The sequence below is a fragment of the Pinus tabuliformis genome, chromosome 3_1 (assembly GCF_031772625.1).
Source record: "Pinus tabuliformis cultivar Carrire ecotype Pingquan chromosome 3_1, CPIR1, whole genome shotgun sequence".
Lineage (NCBI taxonomy): Eukaryota > Viridiplantae > Streptophyta > Pinopsida > Pinales > Pinaceae > Pinus > Pinus tabuliformis.
In genome coordinates, this window is record NC_142301.1 from 40873892 (window position 1) to 40891634 (window position 17743).

The 17743-nt window shown below is 36.6% G+C and overlaps 1 protein-coding gene across 1 annotated transcript in view; it reads left to right on the plus strand.

Moving 5' to 3' along the window:
- Window positions 1–17417, plus strand: part of LOC149185665 (ferredoxin-thioredoxin reductase catalytic chain, chloroplastic-like) — a 215593-nt gene extending 198176 nt beyond the window's left edge. Inside the window, exon 6 of the mRNA XM_089410762.1 lies at window positions 17164–17417. Coding sequence (XP_089266888.1) covers window positions 17164–17208 — 45 coding nt within the window. The 3' untranslated portion in view covers window positions 17209–17417. The remainder of the gene's footprint in view (window positions 1–17163) is intronic.
- The last annotated feature ends 326 nt before the right edge of the window (window positions 17418–17743 follow it).

A 17743-nucleotide genomic window follows, 5' to 3' on the forward strand; every position in this document is an offset into this window, starting at 1 on the left:
GAATTGCCCAAAGTAAAGTGTAAGTTTGTAGCTCCAAGCAACAATGAGAAAGAAAATGCAAAGCTCAAATGAAAATGTAACAAACTTTAACTTAATGAAATGTGATAGTGAGGTTGTGTTAATTCCCAATTAAAGCATGCATGTAAGTGAATGAAGTATGAAAGCTTAAACCATGCCAATGTCAATCCACCCAAGAGAAGCCTCCCTCTAAATGGGAAGATAGAATACCATGGGAGAAATCCCAAGCTCCCACAAGCAAGTTAGATCTTTTATTAATATTACAATGAGAAGAGGGCCCTTCAAAGTTCTCAACTATACTTCAAGGAGAGTCCTCACAATAATTGCTTGAAACTTGGACACTAGACCTCTTTTCTTGAGAAAGTAGTGACAAGATCTCACAAAACTTATGCAAGGGAAACAAGGTGTGAGTTTCCTCCAAATGCCCACGGCTTAAAGAGGAAAATGAGCAGTGCTCTAGTGAATTCGACTTGGCCAAAGTAAGCCTCAAAAGAGCTCACGACATCCTTGGAAATTGAACCCCCAACACTTGCTAAAGGTCCTGAAAACACTTTTTAGATGTTGCGGGAATTTGCTCTTCAAAATCTGCCACACAAGAGTTAGCAAACAATCCAAACAATGGCTATGAAATAAGTTAAGTATTAATGGAAAAATCAACAAGATAAAATGTATATGTACAATTATAATTTACAAAAGGCTAAGCTAAAGAATGAGAGTAAACTCTCGTGTTTGCTTAGCCATCTTCAAGCTCTTAGATAGCAAATGAAAGAAATAAAGTACAATGTTTTTTAAAAAAGATTTAAATTTAGAAGTTCTCGGCTCCTGTACAAGCTATGTGCCGAAATCCCTGCAAAACCACTCTGTAAGATAAGACTATGAAGGTTCAAAGAACAAATGAGAGCTCCTTTAAGAATGTATCAAGAGTGGGTTGGTCTCTCCAAAGACTTCCTCTCACGCTTGATTCTGTAATCCCAACAAGATGTTCCCTCTACAAAACTTCAATCAAGAATTAGTTTCATATAGATTTAGCAATAAACAATGATAAGAAATTCTTGAGATCTATTTAAAACCAACTAGAGTATTATATACCTAGAGCATACTTCTAAATCAAAAGTCAATGCAAGATAGCTCTACATTAACAAATCTACAAGAACATATGGAAGAAAATTAGATCAAAGCATAAGTAAAAGGAATTATACCAATGCTCAACAATTCATCACACTCGAAAAGGAGGAACACTTCATGAATGAAACCCCAAAGTCTTTATTGATACTTTTTGAAAGTGTACAAGGCAACAGTGCTTCCGCAAGCACAATAGCTAGTAACAATCTTATATAATGTGAGAGCCCATGGCTCTATTGTATAAAGAGTTGGGAGCAAATCCCAATGAAGAATGACAATGACAGATGGTGTTGGAACCAATCCCAATGTAGAAGTGATTAAACAAGTGGCATGAGGTGACAATCCCAAAGAGAAATTTGAATTTTTTGAATGTAGCTCCAATGCTAAGTGTAAAAATCGAATTCTGGCAAGTGGACATCATTTTCTTCTTCCCTTAGGTGCCAAATTCGAATTTTATGGTGGAATGACAAGTGTATATGGGTGGTAACCCATGTGGGGACTTCCCACAAAAATCTCCACCAAATATTCTCCCAAATCCTTCCAAATGTGCATTAACTTCACAAATTCAAATTTCCAATAGTTTTTCATTTAATGCGAGAAATTCGGTTTTATTTGAGCACATGTCCTTTCCTTGATTTTAAGAGTCCACATCACCTTGGGACTTCACTTTAACTCTCCCATAATTTTCCACCTCATTTCCACAACATTTAGCATGTGTGGATATTTATTTTTCTCTATTTATTTAATTTCTGGCTTAATTAATTGCTAGATTTCCTACTAAACTTAGGAAAAATGGGTTTTGAGGGTCTAAAACACATTATTAACCCTTCAAAGTGTGTCATAGTAAAAAGTTGAGGGTGAGAAGTGTAATTTTGATTGCTCATACCTCATACAACTTCTCTAGACTACACTTATTACAATCTAATTACAATTTTATTTGCAATTTTTGACCTGCAGGAACTCTAAAAAATTAAAAAATGACTCCCTAGACCTAACCAAATTCCACAAAAATTTTTGGGTGATCTAGTATGGTAATATACATCGACTCTAGACACTAAGATGTGTCAGGGGCTCAATATTCAAACCGTCACCCCAGCTTTGGGGTAAAACGTGAGTGAAAAAACCTAGAAAATTATCTGCCTCTGGAAAAGAAGGGAAATTAACCAAATAAAAAAAACACTCCAAGGTGTACTCGTTTGCTGATTGAGTCCCAACATCCTAGGCCTGTTACAGACTCAAAACTAATCATTACTAGTATCACTTATTACAATTCCCTGTACAGTGTGGAATCTAGGTACAAGAAAGATGATGAGAATCTAGAAGTAGAGTTAAAAAACTATGTTGACTGACGATATCTAATGGTACAAGTGTCCTCTGGATCATCCTTGGGCATGGAGTCTTCATATAATCATCAGGTGCCACTCCAGTGGTCAACATTTGGCTCCATATGGGGATGCATGCTAAATACAAAGTGTGCAAGAACCTGGAATCTGCATCAATCGACAAAAGACATATATCAGCAGTATCCATTCAAAATATCATCAAATGAAATAAAGTACAGAAAAAAAAAAAATGGAAATTTATTCTAAGAGCATAAATGACAATTTATTCATGAAATAAAACTACTTAAACAAAAATGGCACGAGATAAGGTTAGAAATATGATACAAAAAGATGCCCCATGGCATCAGATGTCTTCGGTGAAATCCATCTTGAGAACCTGCCTACTCACAGGCAAGTCCATAGGTTCTTTCTTTGATGTGCCTTGCCCAATTCTGACTATCTTGGGATTATGACTTGCCCCAATTTTAACATGTTTGTGGCCATCAGATATACCAAACCTCTTCCTTTTCCTTTTCCGACTATTAATGCGTTGAGGCTTGATCTTACTCAAAACTGGTGGTTCATTTTTTATATCTTTTTTCTTTTTTTGCTTTTTTCTTTTCTTCTTGGTTAGTTGCGATGGTGATGATGATGCATTTATTTCCAATCCTACTACTTTGTCTTGAAAATGCTCTGATGGAAAATTTGAAGTACCCAATCTTTTTGAGCTATGCCTAATCTCTTCGTTTTGAATCTGTTCTGTTAAGGGGGGAAGGAAATTTGTCAACACTACATCACTCCCTGTCTGGCATGATCTATAGATAATCTCATTGTTGGGTTTCCTTGGATTTTCAACTTGATATCTTTTTTCTAACTCTCGATCAAGTCTGAAAAAGGTATTATCAGGCATGGGGATGGTGGCATATGATAAGTCCATTTGAAGGCTGCCACCTAGATCTAATGCCCATTTTCTTGATAGGAGCATTCCCCATGAATCTGGAACATCTATCAAAACAATATCCATAGTCATTATTCTATTTGTGTATGCAACTAGGAAAACCTGTAAATCTTTAATTATCCCATACACTTCAATTCTTTTAGAATCCATTGAACATATGTTGTGATAGGGCCTAGAAACCCTTAAATTCAGTTGCTCCATGACTTTCTTGGTCATGACATTTGATGAAGCCCCTGAATCAAGCATGTAGTTGTGTAAAAGACGATCATTCACTATCAAAGAAACATAAAATGGTAGATGATCTCATTCCCCACATAACAGTTCATACTTTTCAATACAATTTCCTCAGCTTTCGGTTTGTCACTAGGTTTTTCTTCCCTTTCAGTAACTTCAATGGCACTTAGTAACTTGGCCCTTTGAGATAGTATCTTTAAAAGTTCTGTCACTGGAATAGAAACCTTTGCATTATTCAACCAATTGCCCAAGTAAAAATTCAATTTTGAAGTAGGAGGAGAAAAATTTCTGTGATTATTCTGGTCTTGGATATCCCTTCTCTGATAAGTCATCCCTTTTTGTTTTGCCATGGCAAGAATCTGTCCAGATGTAGGTTTTTCCCCAAAAATCTTAGTGACCTCGTCAAAATTTGTAATCATATTGTAAACCCCAAGATTATTAGGCATATGGTCAATCTCTTGATTTCTCTCAATGGTGTATATCTGATCCTCCATGGAGAACATATTGATTTGACCAGTTGTCCCTACATGTTCATCTCCTAACATGCCACTTTCCATGATTCTCTTCACATATGGGCATGTGGCTTCTTCATGGAACTGATTACATGGCCTACAAAAAGGGGGAATCTGATCTACCATGTTGGTGGATTCCAATGGATTTGGAGGCCTATGCTCCTATTGAGGGCCTTTATTCTTTTGCCATATATAATTTGGCCTAGGTTGGAATCTTTGTACTTGTGATCTCTTCATGGCCACCAACCTATTTCGCATGGCTTGCATTTCTTTAATGTGATTTGCTTCCATGCTCTTGATGAGTTGAGTTAATTCTTTAATAGGATCATGTGTAGTCTCTTCCTTGGCCTTGCCTTTGGAATCATTTGATTTTGATGGCCCTCTATTGAAACCAGGAATTTCAGATTTTCCTGATTGCTTTCTAGCCCTTTCTATCTTCAAGGCTTCAGATTGAGCTACACTTAGATTCGTAGGCTCCTTCCTCCTCAACTCATAGGCAATGTCAACCCCAAAAGCATCTAGATATGAGCATAAAATAAATTCATCAGGAGGTTTAACAGTAGCAGACATGCTTTTTACTAATTCATTGAATCTCTTGTTAAACTCCTCCATGGTCTCATTCTCATTTTTCTTCATGTTGCTAATGGCATTGATCAAATGCCTATTTTCCTTCTTCTCTCCAAACTTATCTAAAAATGCAGTCAAAATGGCTTGTAAAGAGTTATATGAGTTAGCAGGTTGCTCAGTGAGCCAATCAAGAGCATCCTCTTCTAAAAATAAAACAAAAAGCCTCATCTTCACATCATCATAATTAGCAGTGTTACACCATTTAAAGATACAAACATTAAAGTTTTTCACATGTGATGTAGCACTAATGGCATTGTTACCTTGAAAGGAAGACAACTTTTCAATAGCCTTGTCAAGGATATTGTGAAGATAGCCATTTATGTTAGTGAAGTCACAAGGAGCAAAAAGATCATTCATGATGCTAGGCTTTACTTGTTCTTGAAAAAGCAAATGAATATCAGAAATAGCCTCTTGCTCAAGACTAGCAAGAGCTCTACTATGAGAAAGTCTATTCAACTTCTCTCTAAAAACCCTTTCAGGATCAAGAGGGGCTAACTAGACCACTTGAATTTTTCCCAAAAGAGACTCTTGCAAAATTTGGATTGAGTGGAGTCGCCACTTGAGCAAGAATCTAAATCTAAAGTTCAAAAATGCTAAAACCAAAAGGTTAGTTGATTTTTCTCAGGTACAAGAAGACTTGTCCCCAGCGGCGGTGCCAAAGATGTTGACCCTGTCGCCTACACCTACCTACAAGCCAATGAGAAAAGCCTTCAACCCCACAAGGTGTGGTTGGTGGCAGGGAACTCAGAGAAGGGGTTGTCGCACTAATCCCCACTATCTCTGTTTGAGCTATCTCCTAGGTTAGCTAAGGGGGGTGGTCCCTAATGAAAAGTTAAGTTAAAAGATGTGAGTTTCTAGGAGAGTGTTATAGTGAAAATGGATTACTTTTAAGGATTTATGAGCAAATATGAAGTGAACAACTTGAAATAACAATGTCAATCATTAATATGATTAAAAACCATAAAACCAGTGCCTTATAAGGAATTTGCTCAACAATTTAAAGATATATTTGCTCAAAGTAAAATGCAATGCTCTCAAAAGAGAAAACAAAGTAACCCTGAAATGTAAATAAAAATTGTTAGCACAAGATATGTAAGATACAAAATGCTTTTGAGATAATCAACTTTATAAATCAAAACATGTGAAACATATCTTGCCAAAACCCAAAAATTAGTAATTAACTTGGAAATGTAAAAGAAAGGAAGTGTTAAACCAAGACAACAATTTGCAATTAGACTTGAAACATGAAAAGAAAACACTTGTTTGAAATAATTACAATATTTGCTTTTGGAATAGACTTTGCATATGAAAACTCAAACCATCAAGAGACAAGTAAAGTAAATGTAATGGAAAGTGCTCTTGGTTAATTTTATTAATTAGCTCTACAACAAGATTAAAATTCAACTCTTCAATCCTCAGACCTCACCCTTGCCTAATGATATGGATCTCACAGTGAGGAGTCAATAGAGGAGTAGAGGATCCCTAAGATGTCTACTTCAACCAACTTATGTTGGAGGTAAAATTTTAATGAGGCTTGGGGTCTTCCTACACTAAAATATCTAGATAAAATGCAAATTGTGTTAATTCCCCAAATTAAAATAATGATACATGCAAATGCTTCAAAGAGATTGATTTGCAATGCTTGAAAATGAAATAATGTTCAACATAAGTTGCAATTATAACTTCAATTGGAGGAATAAAATTAGCTTACAAGTGTTGCATGTGTTTCATCAATGAATTAAAATGATACAAGTAATTTGCTTGAAAGTAAAATTTGTTTCAAATAGACAATGACAATAAATTGCTCCAATATTCAAGATAACAATGTAGCATAAAATTGAAGCATGTATTCAAGTGCTCATGAAACAATTTACCAAGGTAAATGGAAACGAATCAAAGTTTGTTAAAAATATAAAATGCTTGCATATAAAGAATGAATTGCCCAAAGTAAAGTGTAAGCTTGTAGCTCCAAGCAATATTAGAATAATGCTATTTTAGTATTTAATGCTCGTCCGAATAAGATCGTCTGTGATCTTATTAGCAGTTTCTTCTTAGAAACTTCTTGTTTCTATTTTTGTAAATACATTTGTTTTATTTATTGAGCTTCATTGCTCATTGTAAATCAATTCAATTCATTCATTGATTATGGTATCAGAGCTTGGGTATTTTTTTCGAAATAATTTTTCACTGTTTGAAAAATTGCATGCTTCATTTCGAAATTGCTCTCTAGGAATCTGAAAAAAAAATTGGGGCTGATGCGGAGGCGGACTTAGAGCGATTCTTCATTTTTTTTTTGTCCTGCTATTTGGTCGTTCTGGCGTCAACCTACAGAAAATCTGGAAAACTTTATTGTTGTACGCTCATTTTGCTCATTTGCGCGCCAGGGTTCAATCAGCATGTTGCCAAAGTGGATTTGCGGTTCGGCGTGAGGGAAGATGGGAATCTGGTGACGTCCAAGGTGTGCCTGGGCATCTTGAATACGCTCACTTGGAGGTATTTCTCACAAGGTAAAGCTCTCAGACATCTGCAGCATTGAAACCTGCAAGCAAGCACAAGCGCCACTCGCTAGCCACGCCAACACCCTTTGAACTTTCAACGCAAGACAACAATCCGGTTATAAATCCCCCAACGTCACCCACAGTTAATGAAGTTTATTGCATCGCAGAGCTTTCTTTAACGGAGATCTGCCCACTATACGAAAACCAAATTGCAATCTTTATCACTCTCTATTTACTTACCGTGGGTAAACCACACCCTGAGTGCAAGCGATATTGTGTCTCGTTTTGCCTGCTGTGCGGACGGTTTAGCACTTCGGAGGGGCTGCGGAATCTCTGTGAAACTGATTTTTATGATTTCCTTGAAGAAATTTCGTTTCTGAAGGCGTCCACCTAGGAGACCACGTATCTCAATGTCGATGAAGTCCGACAAAGGACGTGGGTGATCATTACGCAGGGGAAGAACAGGTGCAGAGTCTACAAGCAGCACCAGCATTTTCATGTCCCCACCTTTCCGGCGCAGGAAGTCGACCCTGGTGGACTATCAAGGCATAGTTTTTTTTATTATTTTATTCGTGCCCATATTCACTGTGTCGAATTGGTAGCAGAAACAACATTGTTTTTTTTGCTTCATCATTCTGTCTGAGCGGTTTCAGCGTGGAACTTTAGTCGAAACGCTTGATTGCATAATCGGTGGGGGCTGAGGGCATTTCTTTTTCAGCTTTTTTCAAAAGTCGGAGATTGGACGTGTATTTTTAGTGCATGCAAATGCATGTTTATATAGGCATAATTATTGAGCGTGGGGAATTTTTGCCCCTGTCAGATTTTGTCCAAATCAACCAACATCTACATTGAAATCCGTGTCGGACTCCTTTGTTGTTTTCTGTGTCTTGGGAAATGTGCTGATGGCCTCACTAACTAACCTGATGTTGGAAGGTAGTCAGCGCTTTAATGGCACCAATTATAACATCTGGAAACAGAGAATGTTGACCATTTTTTAATGTAGGCATCTTGACCAACTCGTTTTGGGCAAAGAGCTCAGTCTTGGTACACCTGATGCAGATCAAGATAAGTTTGATGATCGAAATCGAGAGGCTGTTATGCTTCTCAAACTCTTTGTGACTGATGATCAGTTACCACAGATTCCTTCCGGCAAGACATCTGCCGAAATTTGGCAACATTGGAAGGAATTGCACGAGACATCCGACAAGAGCAGAGCTTTCTTTCTAAAGAATCAACTGTTCTCTATCATGATGGACGAACATATGTCTTTACAAGAACATCTTAACAAGATTAAAGACATTCAAGATCAGCTCGAAGCCATTGGTCGGACCATGGAGGAAGAAGATATGGTAGTCATCACTCTGAAAAGTCTACCAAAAACTTATGAGCACTTCATAGAAACACTCAACATTACCTCCATTAATGTTGATCTGAAGTTTCCAGAGTTATGCACCAAACTCCTACAGCAAGATCATTGGAAACAACAGTTTGGTAGTGGTGCTTCATCAGCCTCCTCAGAAAAAAAATTTGTTGCCAAATATCAATCCTCTCGGTCCTTTCAGCAAAAAGGTTCTTCTCAGCATTCTGATCTTGCTAAGAAGAAAAATGTGCAATGTAATTACTGTCACAAGTTCGGCCACATGAAGAAAGATTGCCGACAGAGGATTGCTTCTAAACAGAAGAAGCAGGGAGGGTCTCATCAGAAAGCGAATGTTGTAGAACATTCCGAGTAGAAGGAATCTGCCTTTTACGCCTTTATGGCTAAGAGGTCCTCAGATCATGCCCCATCTTCTGCCTGGTACATTGACTCTGGTGCATCACGTCATTTCTCTCACAGGCGTGACTGGTTTACTGACTTCTCATCTTTCAGTGATTCCGTGGTATTCGGCGGAGGTGAGGAGTACACAGTGGTTGGCAGAGGTACAATTCAGATCCAGTCTGATGGGCGCACACTCATCTTCCTGAATGTGTACTATGTTCCTGGTATGGAAATTAATCTGCTGTCTGTCAGCCAGATTATGAGGAACTCTCCTCAACTTGATGTGGTGTTCAATGCGCACAAGTGTTCCATTATTGATAGGGAAACTCGTCTTACGGTTGTTGTTGGCCTAGAGGATCATGGCCTATACAAGCTTCTTGACATTGGTGATTCTCCAAAAGTGGCTCTAGCAGCTCGTGTTTCTCCCATCAGCACTCTGTGGCATTAGAGATATGGGCATCTAAACATTCAGTATCTCTCTTAGCTATCTCAGGAGGGACTTGTGTCAGGGTTACCTGATATTCAGACTCAGTAGTTGGGAGTGTGCGGCGCCTGTCAAGCTGGCAAGCAACATCGGTCTTCATTCAAGGATGGAGAATCTTGGCGCGCATCTAAGGTACTCTAGTTAATTCATGCTGATATTTGTGGTCCTATGAATACATCTTCAGTTACTGGTTGCAAATATTTTTTGCTTATTGTAGATGATTTCAGTAGAAAGATGTGGGTGTACTTTCTAAAACATAAATCTGATGTATTTAGTATCTTTCAGAAGTTTAAGTCCGTAGTTGAAAAAGAGTCTGGCTGTAATATCATAACCCTTAGGACAGATAACGGGGGGGGATTTTGTTCTTCTGCTTTTTCCAACTTCTGTGATACCCATGGCATCAAACACCAGTTAACTACACCCTACACTCCTCAGCAGAACAGTGTTGTCGAACGTCACAACCGTACGGTTGTTGAAATGGCTCATTCCATGTTACAACACAGGAGTGTTCCGAACAAATTTTGGGTTGAAGCAATGTTTACTATTGTCTATCTTCTTAACCGATCACCTACTCAGGCTGTTAAGGGGAAGACTCCAGAAGAGGTTTGGTCTGGTCGTAAGCCTAAGATCAATCACCTCAAAGTGTTTGGCTCGGTTGCATATGTTTGGATTCCAGCTGCTAAGTGCTCTAAGTTGGATTCCAAAAGCCAGAAACTCATGATGACAGGGTACAATGATCACCACAAGGCCTATAGGCTGATAGATTTAGACACTGATCGTCTTATCTTCAGTCAGGATGTAGTATTTGATGAAAACAGAGGGTTATTTCAGTCCCCTCCTTCTGAGCAGTGTTTAGAGGATTAGCCTCCCAGTGTTCTTCTTCTGTTAGGTCCACCTGATGGGAGGGATGATGCAGCATCAGTATTTGATTATGCACTACCTCAGTTCCCTCTAGAAAATAATCCTCCTCTTGCTACTCCTGTTGTTCTTGAGCCTCCTCCACCTACTCCAGATATTGGTTATTCTACTCTCCGACCTAAATGGTGGGCTAAAACTATTGGTGATCTCCGGGATAATGAGCTCCTTGAAGGTAGAACTTCCAGAAATAAGAGAAAACAACCACCTACAATAAATTTTGCTCTTATGGCTAACCTACACAGTATTTTTGAGCCTCAAACCTATTCAGAGACTAAGGGTATACCTGAGTGGGAACATGCTATGGAAGCTGAATTCCAGAGTCTTCAGAAGAATCACACATGGACCCTTTCTGATCTTCCTACAGGGAAGAAGCCCATTAGCTGCAAATGGGTGTATAAAGTGAAATACAAAGCTGACGGAACCCTAGACAAGTATAAGGCTCGCCTTGTTGCTCGAAGGTTCTCATAGAAGGAAGGCATAGACTATGAGGAGACTTTTGCTCCTACAGCCAAGATGAGTACCATATGGCTCATCCTTGCCTTACCAACTCAGTTCAGTTGGAAAGTCCATCAGATAGATGTAAAGAGTGCTTTTTTGAATGGTGACTTACAGGAAGAAGTCTACATGATGCAGCCTTCAGGATTCAAGGTTGCTGGTCAAGAACAGAAAGTCTGTAGATTAGCCAAAGCACTCTATGGTCCGAAACAAGCCCCTTGGGCTTGGTATATGAAAATTGATTAGTACCTAACAAATCATGGCTTTCAGCGAAGTCCATCTGATGGAAACCTGTATATCAAACATACTGGTGATGATATTCTGTTTGTGGTTGTCTATGTGGATGACCTCATCATTACTGGCAGTTCAACACCTTTGATCCATGGGATTAAACAGGATTTGTGCAGCACTTTTGATATGACAGATTTGGGACTTCTTCATCACTATTTGGGGGTTGAAGTCTGGCAAACTGAGAACAACATCTTTCTCTCTCAGTCCAAGTATGCCAAAAGTCTTGTGGACAGGTTCAGAATGCAGGATTGCAAACCTGCCACGATTCCTATGGAACCAAGGCTCAAACTTTTAGCTCAGTCATCCTAACCACTTGTGGATGAATCTTTATTCAGGCAATTAGTGGGCAGCCTCATCTACCTTACTGCCACTAGACCTGATATCAATTTTGTAGTGAGCTACATTTCATGCTTCATGTCAGCTCCTAACGCTGATCATTGGATAGAAACGAAGCGTGTGCTGCGTTATGTGAGTGGCATTCCTAATTATGGACTTCTGTACACTCGGAGTTCAAATCCTACACTCAGTGGTTATACAGATTTCGACTAGGCAGGTTCGATTGATGACCGTAAATCTACAGCTGGGTATGTGTTTAGTCTGGGATCCGGTGCTGTCACATGGACTAGTAAGAAGCAACAGGCAGTGGCTCTCTCCTCGATAGAAGCAAAGTATCGGGGAGCAGTTAAGGCATCTTGTGAGGTAGTTTGGCTTCGACGTATGCTTGCGGATATGCATGTTTCCCAGGCAGGTCCTACTCCCTTGTTCTGTGATAATCAAGGAGTGCTCAAACTCGCCAAGAATCCAGTCTTCCATGAACGAACAAAGCATGTGGAAACCCATTGTCACTACTTTCGACAGCTTGTTGAAGACAGATCCATTCAATTGTTGTATGTTCCCACAACGGAGCAGCGAGCAGACATTTTCACCAAGCCCCTTGGTCCTGATAAGTTTGTAAAATTCAGAGGGTCTATCGGTGTTGTAAATAGATTGAGCATTAAGGGAGGGTATTAGAATAATGCTATTTTAGTATTTAATGCTCATTCGGATAAGATTGTCTGTGATCTTATTAGTAGTTTCTTCTTAGAAACTTGCTATTTCTATTTCTATAAATACATTTGTATTATTTATTGAGCTTCATTGCTCATTGTAAATCAATTCAATTCATTCATTGATTAAGCAACAATGAGAAAGAAAATGCAAAGTTCAAATGAAATTGTAACAAACTTTAACTTAATGAAATGTGATAGTGAGGTTGTGTTAATTCCCAATTAAAGCATGCATGTAAGTGAATGAAGTATGAAAGCTTAAACCATGCAAATGTCAATCCACCCAAGAGAAGCCTCCCTCTAAATGGGGAGATAGAATACCATGGGAGAAATCCCAAGCTCCCACAAGCAAGTTAGATCTTTTATTAATATTAGAATGAGAAGAGGACCCTTCAAAGTTCTCAACTATACTTCAAGGAGAGTCCTCACAATAATTGCTTGAAACTTGGACACTAGACCTCCTTTCTTGAGAAAGTAGTGACAAGATCTCACAAAACTTATGCAAGGGAAACAAGGTGTGAGTTTCTTCCAAATGCCCACGGCTTAAAGAGGAAAATGAGCAGTCCTTTAGTGAACTCGACTTGGCCAAAGTAAGCCTCAAAAGGGCTCACGACATCCTTGGAAATCGAACCCCCAACACTTGCCAAAGGTCCTGAAAACACTTTTTAGATGTTGCGGGAATTTTCTCTTCAAAATCTGCCACACAAGAGTTAGCAAACAATCCAAACAATGGCTACGAAATAAGTTAAGTATTAATGGAAAAATCAACAAGATAAAATGTATATGTACAATTATAATTTACAAAAGGCTAAGCTAAAGAATGACAGTAAACTCTCGTGTTTGCTTAGCCATCTTCAAGCTCTTAGATAACAAATGAAAGAAATGAAGTACAATGTTTTTTAAAAAAGATATAAATTTAGAAGTTCTCGGCTTGTGTACAAGCTATGTGCCGAAATCCCCGCAAAACCACTCTGTAAGATAAGGCTATGAAGGTTCAAAGAACAAATGAGAGCTCCTTTAAGAATGTATCAAGAGTGGGTTGGTCTCTCCAAAGACTTCCCCTCACACTTGATCTTGTAATCCCAACAAAATGTTCCCTCTACAAAACTCCAATCAATAATTAGTTCCATATAGATTTAGCAATAAACAATGATAAGAAATTCTAGAGATTTATTTAAAACCAACTAGAGCATTCTATACCTAGAGCATACTTCTAAATCAAATGTCAATGCAAGATAACTCTACTTTAACAAATCTACAAGAGCATATGGAAGAAAATTAGATCAAAGCATGAGTAAAGGGAATTATACCAATGTTCAGCAATTCATCACACTCGAAAAAGCGGAACACTTCATGAATGAAACCCCAAAGTCTTTATTGATTTTTTGGAAAGTGTACAAGGTAGCAGCGCTTCCGCAAGCACAATAGCTAGTAACAATTTTATACAATGTGAGAGCCCATGACTCTATTATATAGAGAGTTGGAAGCAAATCCCAATGAAGAATGACAATGACAAATGGCATTGAAGCCAATCCCAATGTAGAAGTGATTAAACAAGTGGCATGAGGTGACAATCCCAAAGAGAAATTCGAATTTGTTGAATGGAGCTCCAATGCCAAGTGTAAGAATCAAATTCTAGCAAGTGGACATCATTTTCTTCTTCCCTTATGTTCCAAATTCGAATTTTATGGTGGAATGACAAGTGTATATGGTTGGTAATCCATGTAGGGACTTCCCACAAAAATATCCACCAAATATTCTCCCAAATCCTCCCAAATGTGCATTAACTTCACAAATTTGAATTTCCATGCAGTTTTTTCATTTAATGCGAGAAATTCGATTTTATTTGAGCACATGTCATTTTCTTGATTTTAGGAGTCCACATCACCTTAGGACTTCACTTTAACTCCCCCATAATTTTCCACCTCATTTCCACAACATTTAGCATGTGTGGATATTTATTTCTCTCCATTTATTTAATTTCTGGCTTAATTAATTGCTAGATTTCCCACTAAACTTAGGAAAAATGGGTTTTGAGAGTCCAAAACACATCATTAACCCTTCAAAGTGTGTCATAGTAGAAAGTTGAGGGTGAGAGGCATAATTTTGATTACTCATACCCTATACAACTTCTCTAGACTACACTTATTACAATTTAGATACAATTTTATTTGCAATTTTTAACCTGCGGGAAATTTAAAAAATAAAAAAATGACTACCTAGACCTAACCAAATTCCACGAAATTTTGTGTGATCTAGTATGGTAATATACATCGACTCTAGACACTAAGATGGTAATATAGATCTTACTCTGTGGATTGACAAATATATGGTTATACATTAAAGGCATGCATAAAGTGAGTTGCTTAACAGTTCGACAAGGTACTGCCAAGTTAAAATAGCTCAAACCTTTCTAGTACTGTAGTGGTCTGACCTTCATGAAAATAGATAAAAGTTGTATGAGAGGAGCTCCTTGGTCAACAATACAACTCGAGAGAGGCCACTCATTTTAGACAACATCAAAGTTTGTGATGCTAGAGGATTTCAATATTAATAAATGTCCCCGTGAATATTTGCACCAGCTATTGCATTGGTGGGTTGGAAGACAAAATTAAACAAAATCTTAAATTGTATTGATTTTTAAGTTTTATTTTTTTTTCTTTATTTTCTAATTCGATGGCCAATTGTGACGAGTATTCTTAGATATTTAAGCTAGAGATGACTTAACAACTGGATGGGAGTGAATTTCAAGTATAGATATTTAATCTATGGATGACTTAGCAGCTTGATGGAAGCGAATTTGAAGTCGGAAAAGTGAGCATACCCAACATGTTACCCAACATGTTTGATCTGTTTAAACTTCCTAATCTCCCATGCATTCCTAAAGTTGAATGTCTAGAGAATAAAATCAAGATCACGATATATCGTTCGTTGTTGTACAAACTTTGTATTTGCCGAAGTGTATGTGGGAAACATATGCGTGGTGGACATTCAACAAGGATGATGGTGTTAAAATTATGGCCACGAACAGCTAACTACATCTGCTGTAGAAAATGGTGTCGATATTTCGATGTTGAAAATTTGACTTTCAAAATTAAAACATTTTGAAATTGAATTTTCATTACATTTTAATTCATTTATAGTTTCATTCACAAATCACTTGGTGTAACCTCGGATTGTTATTTTTTTTATATATATTTTTATTTAATATTAATAATAGTAATATAAAATATAATATATTATATTATTTTAATCTATCATAGGATTTATATCCTTTAATATTTTAGTAACTTTTTCACTGTGCATAAGGCTCAGAAAAAATACATTTAAATTATTACTTTTACTAAGTGTCTTATTATTTTTTTAAGCATAAATTAGTTTTCTTGGAGAGATTTTTAAAGTGGCACTCATATATGTTAAAGTACCAAATAGTAGAATGACAAAGCATACCATTAAGAATAACATCTTTTGTTTGAAATGATGTATATTACATGAGGCTCTTATTAAATATTTAGTAAGTTATAATTATTTTCTTGATGTCATTTAGGGGTATATAAATTAAACATAGTAGTAGAATTAGTTTTGTAATTATTGATAATTAAATTAAAATTTTGGAAGCCATATGTTACTACGGTAATCATATAAACAAAATGGTTGGTAAATGTTTATAGTGGTCAATTCATGATAAACATTAAAACATTTACTTCATGATTCTTAACCATGGAGATTCATGCCCACTTTACCATATTTGCAGATAGGATTTGTTACAATACCATTGACCAATACCATGGCTTATCAATACCACATGTTTAAGAACCCTATAACTCATTTCATATATGACATTTCTTTAATTAATTAAATTAAAAGGGAAAAAAAAACATAACTATTTGGAGATAAATCTTAAATATCTTAATTTTTTTATTTTACATATTAAATATCTTAAACTTATAATTGTTAAATTTTTCTACAATATTTTTGACAAAATATGTGGGAAAAGATACCAGAAAATGACCATTTCGTTTATTAGTTAAATTACACGACACTATATATATATATACACCATTAGCATAGTAGTGTGAAAGATTCCTTAATCCACTCTAACGGGTACATAATCAAATAATGAAAATGACTTAATACACAACTGGACTTAGTTACCACCGACTTGCTGCATTTTGTTAGAACTTAGAATTATTCTGGGAAGTTTATCAAATAAAGTGCAACTTCCACTTACCCATTTTGGGTAGCTAATTTATACTTTCGTATTTTAAACTTGGATGAGCTTTCTCACGGTATAACATTGAAGAAAAATATGGTGCAGTCGTCCAAGTCCAGTCATGAGTGACAACAGAATTTTATCATGACATTTATGTACATTTGAACATGATTGATAGTCATTACATTGCATAAGACCCTGCTGAGATGTATTCTACAAAGTGAATCAACCATATATACTATCTGTAGCATTTGTAACCTTTGTTCAAATATGAAAGCTAATTCATACTTTTCAAAATTCAATAATAAAACTAAATAGCATGATAAATTATAAATTACTTTCTTTTATTTGAATAATTATGTGTTTGCAAAATAGATATAACTAGCTTACTTTGCTAATGGTGAAGGTAACTCTCTTCGAACCTTGGCTACATACAAATCTAACCCGCAATGCTATTTTTGAGGTGTACTTTTAGCTTTTTCAGTGAAATAATTTATACCTAATAAGATTGTGTTCTTAAGTAAGGTACAATAATTCTGAGTAAGGGTTGACCTGACATGCATTAAAATTTGTACGTTTTAACACAACACGCATTAAAAACATCCCCCACTTCACATTTTTTTTCTTGAGTAATCCACTAATTCTAATAATGTGTTTTGTTTTCAGGAAATTTCATCGGAGGAAATAAAGGAGTTAACTGTTAATTTCTAGGTGGAAAGTATCGTAGAAGTAATTTTAATATGCTGCATTCCCAACCTCAAAAAGGATGATAATGTACCAGAAAGAAAGAAAATGTCATTTTTTAATCTAGTTTGTGTCTTATGTGATTGGTATTCTTGATTAACGTACACAGTACTCCATGTATTCAAAGTTACAACATTATCTTGAGATAGTAAAATGAAAGTTATTTGTTGTATCAATTGTATCCTTGAGGTAACAGAGTTAAGATTCATTATCAAATTTTATTCTCCCAAATGCAACATTCTAACGTGTATTAATAGATTGGGATATAAATCAAGACATAGCCACCCTTGATAATAAAACTTGTGGTGAATCCGGAGACCAACCAGCACCAAAAATCACATAAGTGAACCACACTTAGAGAAGAAAAGGGAATTATATCATGGATATAAGGTAGGATAGAAATATATAGTAGGGCATGTTTTTTTTTTCTCTCATAAATAAAAGATATATTATGAACGCATTTTTTCCTCGATTTTTTTTTTAAGATTAATAGTAATTTCAA